We start from the raw sequence: 18,660 nt of genomic DNA on the forward strand, positions 1-18,660 counted from the left end.
GGGGCTTAAAAAGATACTATACCATAAAAAATATCTGTAGTGGATAGAGAAATAATTCTAGAGAAAACTTACTTTTGTCCAAGCTGTAGTCTCCAAACCGGCTTTCAGGCAAACAGTAACAACAACATACTGTGAAAGAAAGAGGAATTTGGGAAATGCGTTATCCTCACTCATTTTCACTTCCCAGAAGAAATCCCAAATCCTCCCCAGAGGCAGTTCCTCTGTGGCGGCTGGACTTTGAAAGTGCCATCTTGGTAGCTAATTCTCTGGGGGTCACTTTTAGGAAAATTACAGGCAGGTTCTTATAAGAAAAGCCCTCATTTTAGTGACTGTCTTCTCACGAGTAATAGTTACTTTGCCCTTTTCTTAGCTTGGAAGATTTGGGAGAAATCACCTTCCACTGGTGTTGGGTTTTTTTCTTCCCCCGCCCCCAAGTACATGTGAAATGGTCATCTGAAGAATGGGGAAATCTGCTGATCACCTGTCCAGAAATCTTAACTCTGCATAATCTTCACTCAAATACGAGGTAAGCATCTCACAACCACTCTGAGCTCTAAGTGTTGCCAAATCTTGGCTCCCTATCCACCGATGGCGAATAGAAATACAGAGACAGAGTTTGGAGGAAATAGAAAAGAGTAGCTTTATTCCTTTTGCCAGGCAAGATAAGGAATCTATAATATATAGTTTAAAGATGTGAAATAAGTCATAATGACAAAGGCTTTATATAAAGGGAGAGGTAAAAGCCACACATGTACCATCTAAGAAAGATTCAATAAACAGGTAAACTTACCGTATAAACGATATTTCCAACAAATAAATAGTCTGTGGCATGACCATTGGCCAACACAGTATCTGAAAAACAAAGAGGTTACAATTACCCTCCAGAGCAGAGCACTGCAATCTATTTTATTCAGAATGTAAAAACAGAACTTTAGAGACATTTATCAAAATGTAAGGGAATTTCGAAAATTGCATTGTCTGTGATTCTAATGCCTCCTTTTTCTAACTCTGCATTTTTTCACCTTATATTTTTGCCAAATGAAGCAAACAAACAAAATCAGGTTTCCTACAAACCAAACAACCAAACACGTGATCTGTGTGGAAATTTACATTTTCATACAGATTCAAATCTCCCTTTTGTCGGTTAGAAAAAGGAATAGTATAAAAACATATTAATTTATCTTTGTGGGTGTCAGTATTAGACCTTTCCCATGTGTTCATTTACTATTCGTCTTTAATTTTTGCTAAATTGGAATTATAGGCCAACAGCAGAAGATAACTACATGATACAAAATGAGTTCATGATTACTGAACTCAGAGAATTTAAAAGAATATTCACTACTTGTGTTCTCTGTCAACTTCTACGTGAACTTCTGGAGTCTACAAATGGGTGAATGCAAACGACCCAATGAGAGATGCCTAGACAATACAACTAGGATTCTGAAGCTTTAATTTTATAGCTTTCCAATTTTTTCTTCGTAAGGATGACTATTACAATGTACATAACAATCACTAAGGCAGGACTCTAAGAGAATTGTCTAGTTCAGGTCAGCTAGCCTGCTGTGAAAAGTCTGGTTTTTACCCTGAGGGGTCAAAGCCTGTTTTCAGATCAGAAATAGTTTCTCTGGGTGACACTGCCAATCCCCTTTTATTCTCTTTTATACTCATCTGTGGCCTACAGGCCAAGGGTATAGGGATTTTTCTGTTCAAATTTCCAACCCAGTAGCTGTTGTACACACATATTTGGGCTCACCAATTTACCCAACTGTTTGTTGAAGAATCTGATTCTTATTAAAGAATCAAGATCCTTTTAGTTTTCACAAACACCATAAGGATCAAGTACCATCACAGGGAAAATCTGGTAATTGTGGGACCCTGGATCCAGCCACAGGGCATGCCCTTTCTCCTAATTCTAGATAAGTAAATTTGTGGATAAGGACAGATGAACCCACAAAGTGACATCACTGGCTGCGTTAGGTACTGGCCTAAACTCAGGGATTGCTCCTGGGGACTGTGAGAGTTATCCTAGGGTGGCCACTGACTTAAAAAGGATTAATCTCAAAGCCTAGGGGAGACACGGTGAAGGGAGGATCAAAACTCAGGCAGGACTTCATTAAAAAGGAAGGAAGGAAAACAATGATCAGAAAAGTAAAGAAGAGGTAGCTACGTTAAGCTCAAGAAGGCCACAAGTTGATGTATTAGCAAATAGCTATTCAAAACTGTAAGGGTTCGCATTTTAGTAACTGGCCCTAAGATTGTTTTAATAATAAAGACGACACTTTTAAAGAAAAGCCTCAATAAAGAAACACTTGAGATCAGACAGGAGGCCATTGCTTTGATTCTAACAGAGATGATAGTTGTGAAAGGGGTAACATTAGTCTTTTATTTACAGGACAAATATTTATTTAAAGCCTACTTTAAAGCAGGAAGTGGGGAGACAAGATCCCTGTCTTCGTGGAGCTCCCAGTACAGTGAGGGAGACAAGACAAAAACACACCAACAAATAGATACACAATACAATGTCAGGTGTAGTAAATGCCACGAAGACGTAGAAGGTAAGGAATAGAGAGGGACGGGGCTGCTATTTTAGACAGGGAGTCCCGGAAAAATCTGTTTGAAGAGGTAACATCTGAGCAGATCGGAATAGTTGAAGGGAGTGAGTTAAATGAACATCTGGGCTAGAGCGTTCCAGGCAGAGGACTGGCCAACAGTCTGAATACAGACAGCAATGTTGAGCTCAAAGACCATCACAAAGGCCAGTCTGGCTGCAGACTCTGGGGAGAGCGCCCAGACAGTAAGAAGGGGCCAATTAACGTAGGTCATGGTGAGGAGCTTGAATTTCTCTGTTAACTATGACAGGAAACCAGAGAGTAAAATGGTATGAGTTATGTTCTTAAGGGAATAGTCCAGCTTTTATGGGAGAACAGATCCTGGACGACCAAGAACAGAATAATAACAGATGCAATTCCAGTTTGGAAACGATTGTAGCAATCCATCCAGGGGGATGATATTGGTGGCATGCAGAGTTGGGTCCAATATGGTAGCCTCAAGCTGCTGTTTATATTTAAAGTAATTAAAATACAATAAAAAATTCAGTTCTGGCTAGGGGTTGGGGAGGAGGGGGAGAATGAGGCATTACTGCAGCAAGTGTACAGCGTTTCGATTTAGGGTGATGAAAAGATTTTGGAATAGATTATTGGTGATGGCTGCAAACATTCTGAATGTAATGCCTCTGAACTGTATACATAAAATGGACCACAGTACTAAAACCGAAAAACTCTTAGGATAAAACATAGGATTAAATCATGGCCTTAGATTTGGCAATGGTTTCTTAGCTTTGACACCAAAAGCACAGTGACAAAAGAAACAAGTAGATCAATTAGACTTCATCAAAATTAGAAACTTTTGTGCTTCAAAGGACACCATCCTGAAAGTGAAAAGACAAACCTCCGGAATGGAGAAAATATTTGCAAATATTTATCTGATCAGGAACCTGTATCCAGAATACAAAAACAACTCTTACAGCTCAACGGTAAAAAGACAACACAATTTAAAAGTGGGAAAAGGCTCTGCACAGAACTTTTTCCAAAGAAGAGGTACCGATGTCCAAGTACACGAAGGGATGCTCAACGTCATTAGACACCAAGGAAATTCAAACCCAAAAACCACGAGATATCATTTCACACCCACCGGGGTGGCTATGATAAAAAAGATAGAACTGCTGCTGAGCAACTAAGCCCGTGCGCCACAACTACTGAGCCTACGCTCCAGAGCCCGTGAGCCACAACTACTGAGCCTTCGAGCAGTTCATTTTAGCTCAGGATGGATTTCCTAACCTCAGTCTCATACTATGTGTTCATGAATGAAGAAAAGACCCTTTAATTGTGAAAGGCAGTGATCTGAGGGCCCTGAAGTTCTACCTACATGAAGCCCTGACAGAGTCTAGAGAAAACTCTGGTCAGATGGAAGAGTTAGAAGGGCTAGGAGACTAAGTTGAAAACCAAGGTTTACAATTATGGCTCGACAACTTGTGAATTTCCTTTTGACAGTAATATTTCAAACGCTGGTTGATTCATGTACTAAAAGAAATTAAACATACAAAGCATTTGTCTAAATATGGAGGGCTTAGAATGTGTTTCATATTTTAAGGATATACAAATAATGAACAAAAAACTGTTAGACATTGTTAACTCTACATTGAAAATAGATAACATATGTTACTAAGTATAAGACAGGCTCTGTTCTAAGCACTTTACCTATGTGAGTATACTTACTAATATATGTGATGCTAATATAAGACTATTAGTATTACTAGTATGCAACACTAATATATGTAATACTTCTTTAATGCTCTAACAATGCTATGAAATGGTATTATGACCTGCATATTTCAGATGAGGCAACTGGGGCAGCAAAGAGAAGCTAAATGACATGCAAGGTCACACGCTTAGTGAGAAACTGTAAGCTTTGTAATACAAGATTGTTTTCATTAACTGAGTTAGAAAAATGGACCCCAAAGAATAAAAGAAGACAACTTCAAGGGGAAAAATAATTAGACTGAGAAGAACTCTTTTGAAATGCCAACACCTAACAGGGGAGGAACTTTCTAGCAGAGAAATAGGTGGAAAGAAAATGAGATTCACACGGCAGAGATTCTGTACCACCCAGGGCACAAGAGCGGGAAGCAGCAGTAGCCCCTTGAGATCTGGCCTTTTATTCTGAGTTGGGGTGGGCATTTCATTAGTCCGGAGCTGCTCAACCTCAGCACTGCTGACATTTTTCTAGGTAATTCTTAGCTGGGGGGCTGGGGGGCGGCGCCGTCCTGTGATTACAGGGTGTCTGGCAGCACCCCTGGCCTCTCCCCACTAGATGCCAGTTGTGACAACCAAAAACGCCTCCAGACAATGCCAGTGTCTCCTGGGGGAAAAATTCCCCAGATTGAGAATCACAGCATTAGAGGAAAGAAAACAGGGGAGCTGGAATAAGTAGAGAGAAGACACCCCAAAGTAAGAGTGGTTAATGAGGGGCTTCCCTGGTGGCGCAGTGGTTAAGAATCCGCCTGCCGATGCAGGGGACACGGGTTCGAGCCCTGGTCCGGGAAGAGCCCACATGCCACGGAGCAACAAAGCCCGTGCGCCACAACTACTGAGCCTGCGCTCTAGAGCTCGCGAGCCACAGCTACTGAGCCCGTGTCCCACAACTACTGAAGCCCGTGCACCTAGAGCCGGTGCTCCACAACAAGAGAAGCCACCGCAATGAGAAGCCCGCACACTGCAATGAAGAGTAGCCCCCACTTGCCACAACTAGAGAAAGTCCGCACGCAGCAACGAGGACCCTATGCAGCCAAAAATAAAATAAATAAGTGAATAAATTTATTAAAAAAAAAAAAGAGCGACTAATTAAGGGTACCCCCTCCTCTGTGGTCAGGCCGAGGAGGAGAGTGTGGTGGGACCTCTCAATTCACACCATCAGCAGAGAAACAGGGTGAGACCTTGGTACAAAGGGACGCAACTGCCATCACTTGATGGCCTTTAAAGTGGGCAAACTCTGTGATTACCTCTGGGACTGAGAGCTCACTGGTGAAGAGAACATCTCCGTGGAGACACTTAAGACCACAGACCACCATGCTGGCAATTTGGCATGAACAGAAGGAACAGATAGTCAAACCCAGGGACATCTTCCAACCGCAGCTTCTAGAATTTTATAATGCATTAATTTCTACCTTGCCATGACAGTAAAATGCTACTGGCATTAAATAATATGTTTGCACTTGAACTAGTCTGAATGCACTTCAGATAACTTTTAGTGAAGCAGGATAACCCTACTATTTCAGCTCATCATTTTGGAAGGATAACTCAATACTGCATTTTAGTTTTCTGCTTAGGAAAGAGCATCTCCTATCCCAATCGAAACTAATACCACCTGGGGATAATTTATTCCCCAGTTAAGAAACTCCCAAACTAACTTGAGATTCTGGGACATGTCAAGAGCCTCGGAAAAGATAGCATCCACTAAACAAGTCACAAGTCATTGCTTTGCCCACCCTGTTGGGGAAATTCCCACGGAATACAGTATTCTCTTAAAGGTTATATTTCAACTGTTTTAGAGGCAAATACCTGTGGGCATCATTCCTTGTTAAAACTTGCCAATAACATCGTCCTGAAGAAAAGATCCAAAGTCCTGAACAATCATTGGCGGATGAACGCATTAATAAGATACAGCTTGCTGATAATTCAAGGCTGGAAAAGCCCGTTTGGACTGTCCAGTTTATTCCTGAAGCATGTTGCTGACAAATTACTTCTTCCCACTTTGTTTAATCTCAACAGTACTGTTATGATTCCACCACTCCACTCAGGAAAACAACTTTCCTGTGGTTTAGCTGTTTTCATTTTAGTTGGATATTTAAAATCTCAAGTGATTTTTTTTTTTTTTGATAGGAGAAAAAGAACCCCCAAGCCAAGATGAGTAATTGGGTCCCCGAGCCAGCCTTCAGGACAATATTTATCCACCATCTATGTAAACGATAAGAAGAAGATTAGTGCAGACAAAGCAGCATGGGGTGGTACAGAGGGATGTTTGGGAGGAAGGGGGCAGAGAGAGGGGAAAGGACAGTTCAGGCACAAAAGGACTCAGCCCGCCTAGAGGCGTGGAGGTGAACTCCTGCCCTGCTGGAGTAGAACCTTGAGATGCACGGGGCGGGGCGGGGTGTGGGATAGGAGTACTACAGGGGCCAGAATTGTGAGGTCAGCAGGGACCAGACCATACCAGGTTCTAAAAAGGTCCCTGTAAAAGAGATCCACCAAACATACAGGCGGAGAGAGGTGATCTCACCAGACCTTTGTTAACCGGCAGGACACTGAGCATTTCCCAACAGAAACCTAGTGTTCGCTCACGAAGGCTCAGCAGAGCTAGGGCAGAGGGAAGGAGGGTCAGGCTGCCTGTTGCGTCAGCACCGCCGGCATTTCACGGAACGGTGTGAGATCAGCCAGCCCTGTGCAGGCTGAGGTTGAGATCCACCCAGATGAGAGCTGAAACGTTGCTGGACCAAAAGTCCAGGGAAGGAGCTCCACAGAGTAAAGAACCTGAAAGAGCGAGAAAGTTTCCCAGCTGCTTTGTCGGATAAAGCACTGAGTCACATTTAGAATGACCAGCTGTGGCCACATGTGGTGTAAAACCTAATATAATGATGGTGCCGCCAAAAACATCGAAAGTATTATTACAAAATACCAGAGCTAGAAGCCGCATCCTGAGAGCCAGTCATTCTCTTAGAAGCCGATACAATGCCTTGGCTTCAGGACCCTCAGACCCAAAGCAGCCACTAAGCCTGTTTGTCCAGACTTACATTATTTGCAAAATCTGGTTGGATCCAGGGACTGACATGATGTAGGATTAGCCAAATGAGGTTTAGGAACGCACACACTAAAACAGACTGTTGTGAACAATGGGGACGAACCCACATGGACCCTCGCATGAGTAATGATGACCCCAAATGCTGCATGCAAAAAGCTCTCTGAAAATATCTGTGGGAAAACCCACAGTTTGTAACAAAAGTATGTCTCGTTTTCTAAACAGAATGATAAAGGAACTTACCTCAGATGCTTCCAGAGGGCTAGGTTGATGACATCTTATAAGGATGCCATTTCAATTAAATGCTCATTAAACACATTACATCATGGCCCAGCTAAACCACAAAAATGTATTCAGAAAGGGCTCAGACAAAATGCAAAATCTGAAGACTAAGTTAGACCATAGTGCTGTGCAGCCAGAGAAGACAGGGTTTAATAATCAGGAAAACAGATGGGGTGGACGTATGTGTGTGTTTTTAGTGCAGTAAGAATCCGTGGAGCACCTGGATTCCAAATCACAGGTAGGGCTTCCCTGGTGGCGCAGTGGTTAAGAATCCGCCTGCCAATGCAGGGGACACAGGTTCGAGCCCTGGTCCGGGAAGATCCCACATGCCACGGAGCAACGAAGCCCGTGCGCCACAACTACTGAGCCCACGTGCCACAACTACTGAAGCCCGTGCGCCTAGAGCCCGTGCTCCGCAACAAGAGAAGACACCGCATGAGAAGCCCGCGCACCGCAACGAAGAGTAGCCCCCGCTCGCCGCAACCAGAGGAAAGCCCACGTGTAGCAACAAAGACCCAACACAGCCAAAAATTAAAAAAAAAAAAAAAAAAAACTTTATTAAAAAAAAAAATCACAGGTATCTCACTCACATAGGACTCCATCGGGAGAATTAGGGGAGGTGGCACCATTCCCTCCACATCAGGACACCTGCCAAGAATCCTGGTCGCAGAGCAGATGCCAAGTTCCTCCTGTTTTCCTTCTCCCACCCTTTTGCTTCTAGAACCTTCAGCAGCACTAGTTCAGAGCAGGCCTGATTCCAGAATATTAATCAGGCTCTCCATTCCCCCGTCTCACCCTTGGGGCCTCTTAAGACTCCGGAGGTTCAGAGGAGGTATGATGCCAGCCAGCTACTATTAGATGAATATTAAGAGTGAAAATGTCTTCCAAGTTTCAAATAGCTAATTTACAAATAAGCTTAGAACTCATCTTGCTCAAATGTCTGTACTGTCTGTACTACAACTGAAACAATTCTTTCTGCTTCCAACACTATGTATTCACAAAGAGAAAATTTATTTTTTCCTTTCTTGGTAAAGAGTGGTATAAACTATTGGAAAGAGTTTCTAAAAGGTAGAGTTTATACAAGTGTTAGTGATTATAATTACATTCATAACCAGCACTGGGTTAAGTTCCTGGTTATATAAGCCTTTTGCTGGATTTTCTCCTCCCTCCTGACATTTCTGCTGGATAAAGTTAAGGATGTGAAACTCAGATTTCAATCTCTTTTTTCACTCTTGTTTACTAAAAATAGATTTTGAAAAGGAAGTAAAAATGATGATGGAAAGTAAACTCGATTGCCTGCCAATGTCAAACAGCCACCTCGTAGGCACAGGCTCTTTTCTTATTCCCGGGAGCGTAGTCTAATGACATTCCGCGGCCCTTCGTACCTACGTGGGGCCCCGTGACTAGTTCTTGCCAATCAGACATGAGCAGAAGTGATGGACCGCTTCCTCCCGGAGAAGGTTAAGAGCAAGCAGTCCTTCTGTTCTCTCCCATCCCCACGTGAAAGCTGAGGGTGAACTCGGGGGCCCTGCACAGACGGAGCGCCACTATACTGAGAATAACTAGGGCTTGTTTTAATCGGGTGTTGAAAGACACACAGACATGGACGTGATGATCGTGAAGGAAGGAGTTTACACTCACGGATCCCTAGAAACAGGGCGCACGGGGCGTCAGGCAGGGCCATGGGAAAGCACCAGGGTCAGTCAGGAGGCAGGAGGGGAGAGCATGGCCCAGAGCCTCTAGTGGGGTTTTCACGGGACAAAATGGACAGAGCAGGGTAGGTACACTGTTTAAGCTCAGGACTGGAGAGTGTGAGTAATTTCCACAGTCTCTGGGTTTTAGGTCGATCCCTAGTTATGGGGTACCTGGCCCGGGGGTGACTTAGGGCAGGGGATACTGGCCTGGCATGAGAGAGTGAGGTACAGAGATGGCTGGGGGTGTGGGAGCCAGAATGGTTGGCCGTGAAGCAAAGGCATGCTTGTGGGGCAGTTGTTTGCTCTCCCTAGGAATTAGCCAACCCTGGGAACACAGTCTCTCCAGGATCACGGGCCCAAATATCAGGGCATCACAAATGCAGAAAATATAGTCAATACACCCATGTACAATGCACTTCTCTGTTTGATCGTTACACGAGGCAGAAATAAGCCTTTATTGGACTAAGGCCCTGATATTTGGGGGCTGTTTGTTGTAGCAGCTATGCCCACCTTAACACACCTCGATTCAACTTCCCGAGAAAAGCTATATGGGTGAAATCTGGGAACTCTGGCTCACGCTTCTTACAACATTACATCAAACCCAACTGTTTAAAATATATGTAGCCCAGAGTTTATTAAGAGAGACACTGAAACGTAAGAAACATTTAAGTGCATGAAAGCAACGGCCCTTCTGCCCCGTTCTGTGTTTCCAAACAACAGTCCTGTAGGCACATGAGGCGGACTTTACGTTACGAGTTCACTGTGTTTAACCAGAACAGAAGAAAACGTTTTGAATTTGGAAACTTGGTTTTGAATGTACTACAGTCACGGGGTTAGCAACTAGTGATTTAGATTTATACGCTAGCTATAGTTTCATCTGTATAAATCCAAGAAGCTTCCAGAGTGTTCTGTCTTTCTCGTTTTTAGTGAGCAAGTTCCATTCACTTCATTTATATGCTTCAGGATTTTGTGACTGTTCATACTACCCTGTCCTCTCAGTGGGTTTCCCAGATGGCAGAGGCCACATGGAGTTACTACTCCCCTTTTCTGTCCCATTTAGCATTGAATGTTCTTCTCTGGATCTTTTTCATTTATCTTAGATCTTAAAATGGGTACACAGTATGGTCAGTGACTTTGCAATGGGAAGAAAATGTCGGCTATTGTTTCCCGTACCTTACTTTAAAATGCTTTAAAATATAGTATTTTACGGGTAAGCTTTGTGACAGAACAGCAAATTCTCCTGACAGGTTGAGGACACAGTACAATTCTCCTGACAGGTTGAGGCAGACTAGGGAAGCACTCATTAATGCAATATCGGACCCTTCCAATTCTACCTCCTAAGCAGCCCTCTAATCCATCCTCTTCTCCGACACGGTCACGACACAAGACCACACAACAGCCAACCAGCCGAATGCCAACAATCATCCCGGCCGGTGTGGTCACATTAAAATTCATCAGATACATGGTTCTCCGCTTATAACCCATCGATGGCTCCCAGTAAACTCATACTACAAAAGGCTCACTTGTCCCAACAGGCTGGAAATGGTCCGATTCCTTGGTCTCCATCCTTTATTGTCCCAAGGCAGTCAGTCTCACAGCCCTGCTCCCCAATCCTCCACCCATAGGTGTCTTCTTTGAGTAGGAGTCACACCCTCTCACCCCATGCTACTTCCCATAACCTGAAACCCCTCCCTCCCTACTCTTTCCCTAGCTTGTTCCTGCTCAGCCTTCAACTATGCTGTCACATCCTCTGGGGGGCAATCCTTAAAGCTGGAACCAGGTTAGTGGTCCTTGGTATGCACTCCATTTGACCTTGACTGTCCGCTCGCTACACTTTTTGTTCAGTCCTGCCTTGTCCAGTGTAAGCTCCACGAGGGCAGGGACCTTGCCTGTTATGTGCACTACCATCTACCAATACTGACCTGCACAGAGGACACACTCACTTATCTTTTTTTTTTTTCAATGAATGAGTAATTGATTTTAAGAAGTTGCAATCTCAGAGAACAATGGCAGTCATGCCCCAACTTAGCTTAACATGAAACTGACATGATATAAAATAACCAAGTTTACAGTAATAGGTATAGGTCATAAATAATTCAAGCTTAAATGACCCAATAATGGCACAGGCAGAGAGAAGTACCCCTACACCTCATTTTATACATGTGCACTATTATTTCAGTTTATAAAACATGCCTCGTCTTACAGTAGTACATTTACTGAAAAGTATAAAATAGCCTTCTCCAAGAATGTTCAGAGACCCTGTTGCTTAATTAGTGCCAATAATTATCCACATGGTATTTCAAAGTATCCACATGGTACTTCTTCTTCTAGAAAGAGGAGGGAATGGTTTCCAGAGTGTAGAGTGTGAGGAATCTAGAACAATTTTTTTTCGGCAATTTTTCTCTGCTGGTAAGTATATTCCCATCACCTCCCTCTTCAATTCCATCAAGAAAAATCTGAAAAGTTCCTTTTTTTAAATCAAAACGGATTTTACGGCCTTTTGCCAATAACCACATTCCACTTTAAGGAGGGTTGCTCAAATATGCAGACTGGATACACCAATGGAAAGCCCGAGTGTGGCCTGACACCAAGGTCTTGATGAATTTTGGTTCCTGCAAAGGTGATGTCTCTGGTTTTAACCTAAAATCAAGTTTCAGATCAAAGGGTGGGAGGCTAGAGGCCAGCTGTGGCCGTGAGCGTAAGGTTGTGATGGTTGGAAGAAATCTGATTTACGGAATTGCTGGAGTGGAAAAATGTATTTTGAAACTTGAAATGAATCATCACCAACTCCATCAGCCAAGGACTGCTTTGAAAATTCTATCCAAAACCACGCAAAAATAAGCAAAGCAAAATTCTTGGAAGCTTCCTAAGGAATGAACAACAGGCTCACACCTTCTTAGAAATGTTTCTTCCCAACAATGATGCTGGGAAGTGACCAGCACTGCATGTACCTAAGCCTGTCTCCATGGAGACCGGAGAGAATTTCCTGGTAAAATCCACCATCTCCGCGACACAGTCCACAGAGCATGAAACAATGGAACAAAGCTGCTCTGTAGACCTCAGCCCCTGGTCGAGCAAAGCCCCCCCAGGGCTCTGAGTGTGGCACGTGTCTGACGGAAAATTTCCAGCAGGACTTGGGGCTGGAGGTGGGGGGGGCCCGAAGGCACTGTTCTGTGAGATCAGGGTCCCCATACTCTGAAAGTGCCCCAGTTTGTCTCAAACTGGTGTCACATTTCTACACTTCTTTGGGAGCAGGGTGAATGCATCCTTCTAAGGGGCGATTCAAAGTGTAACAGGAGCGCATTTATATTTAGGACAATCAGCACATAAGTAATCGAATCAGCTGCCATATCTCGGCTCTTCTCAAACTTCCAAGCTTTCTTGATTTTCACCTCTGACTTCCTTCTCCCCGCCCCCGAAAAAACAAACACACAAAACCCATGCTCTTGCCAGACGTTATGTATTTCTCTACACGGCTGTCTTATCTTCCTCAGAGGCAAGTCCCATGGTGTAACTCTCCTACCTTAAACCCTTCAGTAAAAAAAGTCCCCATCTGGGTTTTGGTGATCTGACCGTCACCTAACACCCACAATGCTACAGCTCTCTCGACTAGGGATGCTGGAAATGTGTGCAGACGTGTTTTGATTCACAGTTGCACAAGGATAGGGAAAAGGGTGACGGTGGGCGGGTTCACTGTCTAGGGCCAGGGATGCTCAGTGTCCGGAAACGCTCACCAGAGGCCGAACAAGGTCCCGAGCCCTGCCCTCCGACCCCCACCCCACTGGGAGCCACTGCCCACGGGCTCTCCCAGCTCCCGGCCAGGAATGCTGTTCCTCCCCGCCTTTACCCATACCTCCCGGCCCTACTGGATCACCCCCTATTCATCTTTTAAGAACTTAAGTATCGCTTCCTTGGAGAAGATGCTTCCTTGACCCGCTAGACTAGGCTGTATCCCGGTATTACAAGCTCCCCCTGCAGCCTGTAGGACGCAGCACACTGGCCATTAAACAATTATGTGTGCCATTCCTGATGGTCAGCTCTGACCTTATGGAAGCCCCCAGAGAGCTAGACATGCTCTTATGTCCACCTCTTATGTCCACGGCGCCTGGCACATCATAGGTCTGCAGTAACTTTGCTGAATAAGTTCTTCTCTAAACATGTTCCCTCCTCTCTAAACACGTTCCCGGTCCCTGGGTCTGACCCTCCTTAAGCTCCCCTGGGTCAGCCGGAAACCCAACTAGGATTCTTGCCACCAGTTTGCCTTCTACCATTCACCTTAACGAGATACGATGGATTCATTTCCCCGAAATTGCTCTGATCACAATACTTGCCTTGATCTAAATTCTACTGACTGTTCACTGCCTCCAAAGCAAGTCCCGATTTCTTAACATCGCATTCAAAGCCCTCTGCAATCCAGGTTTCACCTGCCTTCTCCAACTTTTCCCTGCCTTCCACCCTGTAAGGGATGACCTTCTCAAGCTCTCCACATCTGTCTTGAATCGCTCCCCTTCGTTTCGCTCTTCCCTCCAACCCTCCACATCTCCCTTTGCCTGGACTTTCAGGCTAAGGCTACACATCATCTCCTCGAATGAGCCCTGAATCATCCCAAATGAAAGGCATCTCTCTCTCAGCCCTCTACAATCCGAGAGCACTTTACCTGTATTCTACTTGAGAATGATTTTCTGCCTTGCGAGAGAACTACCCACTTCCCTTACCAGACTACAAACTCCTTGAAGGTGAGACCCGCATTGATTCATTTACCCACCACCTTTAGAATCTACCACAGTGTCTCAGACATAAGGATCACATGAATGAATAGCGCTAAGGAACAATAATCATTTTGCTGTATATTAATAGTGAGAATTTAGAAATTGATCCTAAAATATTCATTCCGTTTGTTAGAGGACATCAACTAGTGACCAAGAACACCAACTGGCCTCCTGTTGTTCTTTGCCAGATACGCTTAATGTTTGCTATTTATTTCACCTTCAACAGTTTCACTCAAAAGGTTACTGTTTACAACACAACCAAAAGAAAACCTCTATGCTGAAGGCATATGATGAAATAATGATTCTGACAATGACGGTGATAATGATTTTAAAGATGGAAAAAAAAATCATCCTTTTGGTTGCTTGGCAAATTGCTAATCCGAGGGAAGCAGGTAAGGGTGATAGAAACCAACTTGAAATTCATCTGGTGATATCTCTTAGGTAAATTAGTGACTGTTGGGATTCTATCCCCTTTTAAACACAGACCACATTAGGAGAATGAATGGATTTACATGATGGAATCTGGGTAAACAATAATGATCCCAACATAAACTACAAACCACAATCTCAAAGCACATAATCATGACTCAGGATCAGAAAACCATCGTCTTTGCTGAAAACGGGCCACGCTAGCTCCTTCTGAAGCAGGCGAGGAAATGACCATCTTGCAAAACTTCTGTGAGTCCAAAGGCAAGCACTGTATATTTAGGGACAAAGTCAATGCCGAGATAAGAGGGTGAGGGGCCTGTCTCTTCCTAAGGACGAAAGGCTGGGCTCCGGGATGAGAGAACACCTGCCAAACCTCTTCTTGTGCTCACGAGAGACACACAAGACACACTACCTCCCCTCCCCAGCCCAGCCTGATACAATGACGGCTGCTTTATCACCAAACTGTCAGAGCTTCTAAAACAAACCACAGTCAACACTCTTATATTTGTAAGCCCTTACTCACAAAACCATTTCAAAAGAAATTAAATCCACTGTTAGTAAAGATGAATCGCAGGAAAGCTTTATCGTTCAAAGAGAATGATTCCACTAGAATGCCCCTTTGGGGGTGGGGCTGGAAGCAGAAAATTGTATTTTCTGAGTTAGAGACTTAGAGAGCCTTGAAGGAACAGGGCATCTGATGAAACCGAGAGAAAAGGTCAGAGAGTGTAACACACTCGTTGTGCGTGCATTTGCTCTGTCAATATTTGACAGGTTAAAGCACATCAGTGAGGATGAATTATGTCCATCTGAAGCACAAAAAAACACTGACAGAAACAAAGCAGCCTGGAAACTTTATATTTGTTGGTTCTCTGTACAATAAAAGGCCTTCTCTAGTCAACATTTGGAGTAATTTTCCCCAGGGGTATTATTATGATTTGAGAGGGGTAAAAGAGTAGCATTCTTGTAATACGTTTTCACTTTTTGAGACTAAAAGGTATGTCTCCTTAAGAGGTCACACTTTGGATGTATTAAGAAGTATGAACGAATACACCCTCCTTCAGCTTAGGGAAGACGGAAACCAACAGGGAGAAGCAGTCCTCCAGCAAGCTTTAAACGCTGGCGTGAAAAGTGTACGTCCAGGAAAGGAGACTTTCAGAAAACTGGGCATAAAATAAAACTCTCACGAGATTTGAGTTATTTGGCATAGAGGTATGTCAGGCTTGGAAAACGAAAGCCCAAGCAATTAACAGAAAATTTCAAACTCGTGGACAAGAGGCATCGATGTTTCATTATAGGACAGTGCTTTTCTTCAAGATCCTTGACTCAAATGGTTATTAAAAATAAAGTTTAGAATTCCTAGTATTTAAACTCTCCAGGCAACTGGAAAGAAAATGGGTTCTCAGAGCCAGAACGGGTGAAACCTACAAGCTATTAAGCCGAGACTAGTTCTCATTAGATGTTTCGTATGTTTTTCTTTTGAAATTTGTTCCTGTGATCTCTGGGTCTGCAGAACTGGGGGAAAAAATTGTGAGCAACTGGTACTGAGGGGCTGCAAAGCTACCTGCTGAGAGTTGGATCTCGAAGCCATTACCTACCGTGCTCCAGCGCTTTCATGGGAAACCAGAAGAGGATGAGGGAGTGGACCAAGGCGTTGATGCAGTGACCCCAGAAAACCTAAGGGAAAACAAACCAAGGGAGTCAGGAGCTGCCCACCCTCTTGACCCCTGTGTAGCTCAACAAGCCCCTCATTGTCAGGGATGCTGGTTGCGATGCCCAGCTCCGGAAAGCGAAAAAACCCCCCAATTTCCTCACTTTTACATACAAATGACTGGGTTATCTCCAGATAATATTACTCTAGTACAAAGACCTAGAGAGATATTCACATATAAACAGGACAATATACAATCTACCCACATCCAAAAAATAAATGATGCTCCATTTCCTTTAGAACGGAAAGAAAGACTGCATTTTATAGTCATCCAGAGAAAGGGTATTGGGTCAAACTGTTAATGAAGAGACTGAAGCCATACTTTTGAAAGCATGAAGAACATTTACAATGTAAATTCCTACACAGCATGCTCAATCTTTTGTTTTACCCCTTAAAATCCCTCCCATTCAATTTTTCAGTTTTTGGGATTTAGATGAATATCATTCACATTAAAAAATTCTCTTTAACACCTGAGAGGTCAAACAAAAGAACATGAAGTTTAGTTTCTTCTAACTTATAGTTTCATAAATGCATTTCAATCATCTTTTTAACTCTGAGATGACAGAATTACTAAAGCCAGATTGAATTTATTTAACAATCTAGAAATTGTTCTGGGAATTGTCATATATATATAGTTGGATCTTAAGTAGTGACGGGACAACAGAAAATAATGAGAAATTATGAGACAGTGGGATTTTCCTATTTTAAATGTTCATTTTTCCCCTATCTTCTCCCTGCCCTCTGTATGCCCCCGTGCTCGGCTACCTTTCCAACGGGTCCTCTCCCTACCTCCCTCCTTACATGGCCTTTGAATTCAAACTCTGTAAAACACCGATGTACGGAAACAATGCAGAATAAACAGGCCATATTTCCCATCGACAGAGCCACGGTGAACAAGGACCGATACAATTAGTCAGCCCCGTCTCCTTGCGCATGGAACACACTAGAACCAGCAGTGTCCCCTTGTGTGTTTTCCAGATGTGGACATGCCTGTTACACTTTCCCAAACAGGAGGCAGCCCTGAAGGAAGACAAGCGCGACACCTGGCTCAAAACCAAGGCTTCAGAGATTGCTCTCTACCGAGGACTCCCGTGGCACCCTCCCTAAAGCCTAGGCTGGTGTCCACGCAGGCTAAACACACACACAACCGGCACATGGTGTCTTAAATGAGCTGGGCATCGAGCCTCTGTTCCAGCCTCCGAATCCCCCCCTGCACAAACACCGGAGACGGAAACACGGCGATGCAGGCATGTGGGCATCTTTGCCTCCCAACCCAGCCGGGTACCTACTTCCCCTTCCGGCGGGGGGCCCTCACCTCTGCCCTTCTAGCCGTGGCTGGCGGGTCAGTGACACACCAGACCCCTTAGCCGCTCCTGATCGCGGGACCCCTGTAACACCTAAGCCAGGCTCATCTCAGGACTGCCTACTCCTTGTCTGTCTAGATGTTTTCTCTTTCCTGATCCTCCAGACTGAAAATAATACCCACGCCTGACTCGATTCCTGTGTTCACCTCTGGCCAATTTTCCTCACTGGCTAAAGGGACATTTTCCTGTCCCTGAGAACCAGGCACTGATGGAGGGAGGGCCGTGCCAGGCTACAGGGCTCTATGGGGTGGGGGACGATTGGATCCCACAGGTCCCGGGGTGTGCGGGCCACTGGCCACATGGTCATGGGGGGCCCACGTAGGGAAGAAGAAGGCGTCGCTGAACAGGAAGGGATGGACGCTTCCTTCCCGATCTGGCAGCTTGAATTCACCGGGCTTGCGATACCGGGAGAGACCCGGGGCCTCACCTCCCTTCGAACGCCCCCTCTGAGCAGGTCCCAGCGCTGAGGGACAGGACGCAGCGCCCGTGCCTTCCGAGGGGCCCTGTGCGTGCGTGGCTCACCTTGGTGTTGAAGCCCTCGGCGTTCTGGGTGATCCTGTAGAGTTGCGGGAACCTCAGCATGCTCTCCTGGCTACATGACCTCTCGAAGATGCCCAGAGTGAAGGGGGGCAGCGCCGTGAAAATCTGCGTAGACAACAATGAGCCATCATCAGAGGCCCTTCCGCTCACGCGGTTCCGGTGGTTCAGGTCTACGCGATGATGACTTAACTCTCGGTCGAGTCCCAACCGGAGGTTCAATGATTCACGACTCCCCGGACACCCTCCCAACAAACAAGCGAAAGACCAGTTTAAACTGTTGCCTAATCAGCGTTAAAATGAATAGACTGAACGCTAAGAACAACATCCTAAATATCTGATTAGCCAAGAAGTCTTGTTCCAGTAACAACTGCCCTCCTTTGTAGACGAGCTGTGACTTAGAATCCTACCATGGTGAGCTCTGTGCGGTGTGGCAGTGTTTTCCCGTGAGTGCTGAGGCCCCATTTGCTACTTTCCATCCTGATCTTACACTCGCATTTCAGGGAGCGCTATGTACTTCACCCACTTAT

The 18,660-nt window shown here is 44.7% G+C and overlaps 1 protein-coding gene across 3 annotated transcripts in view; it reads right to left on the reverse strand.

Annotated features, from left to right (window-relative positions):
• Window positions 1-18,660, reverse strand: part of LOC309647806 (phospholipid-transporting ATPase IB) — a 546,353-nt gene that overhangs the window by 127,397 nt on the left and 400,296 nt on the right. For all 3 annotated transcript variants that reach the window (XM_082435527.1, XM_082435526.1, XM_082435525.1), the window contains exons 29-32: window positions 18,116-18,238; window positions 16,117-16,195; window positions 791-852; window positions 73-129 (exon numbers count right to left, since the gene is read on the reverse strand). In XM_082435527.1, the coding sequence (XP_082291653.1) occupies window positions 73-129; window positions 791-852; window positions 16,117-16,195; window positions 18,116-18,238 (321 nt within the window). The remainder of the gene's footprint in view (window positions 1-72; window positions 130-790; window positions 853-16,116; window positions 16,196-18,115; window positions 18,239-18,660) is intronic.

The sequence above is a fragment of the Balaenoptera physalus genome (genome assembly GCF_965194825.1).
Source record: "Balaenoptera physalus genome assembly, chromosome: 18".
In the NCBI taxonomy this organism is placed as follows: domain Eukaryota; kingdom Metazoa; phylum Chordata; class Mammalia; order Artiodactyla; family Balaenopteridae; genus Balaenoptera; species Balaenoptera physalus.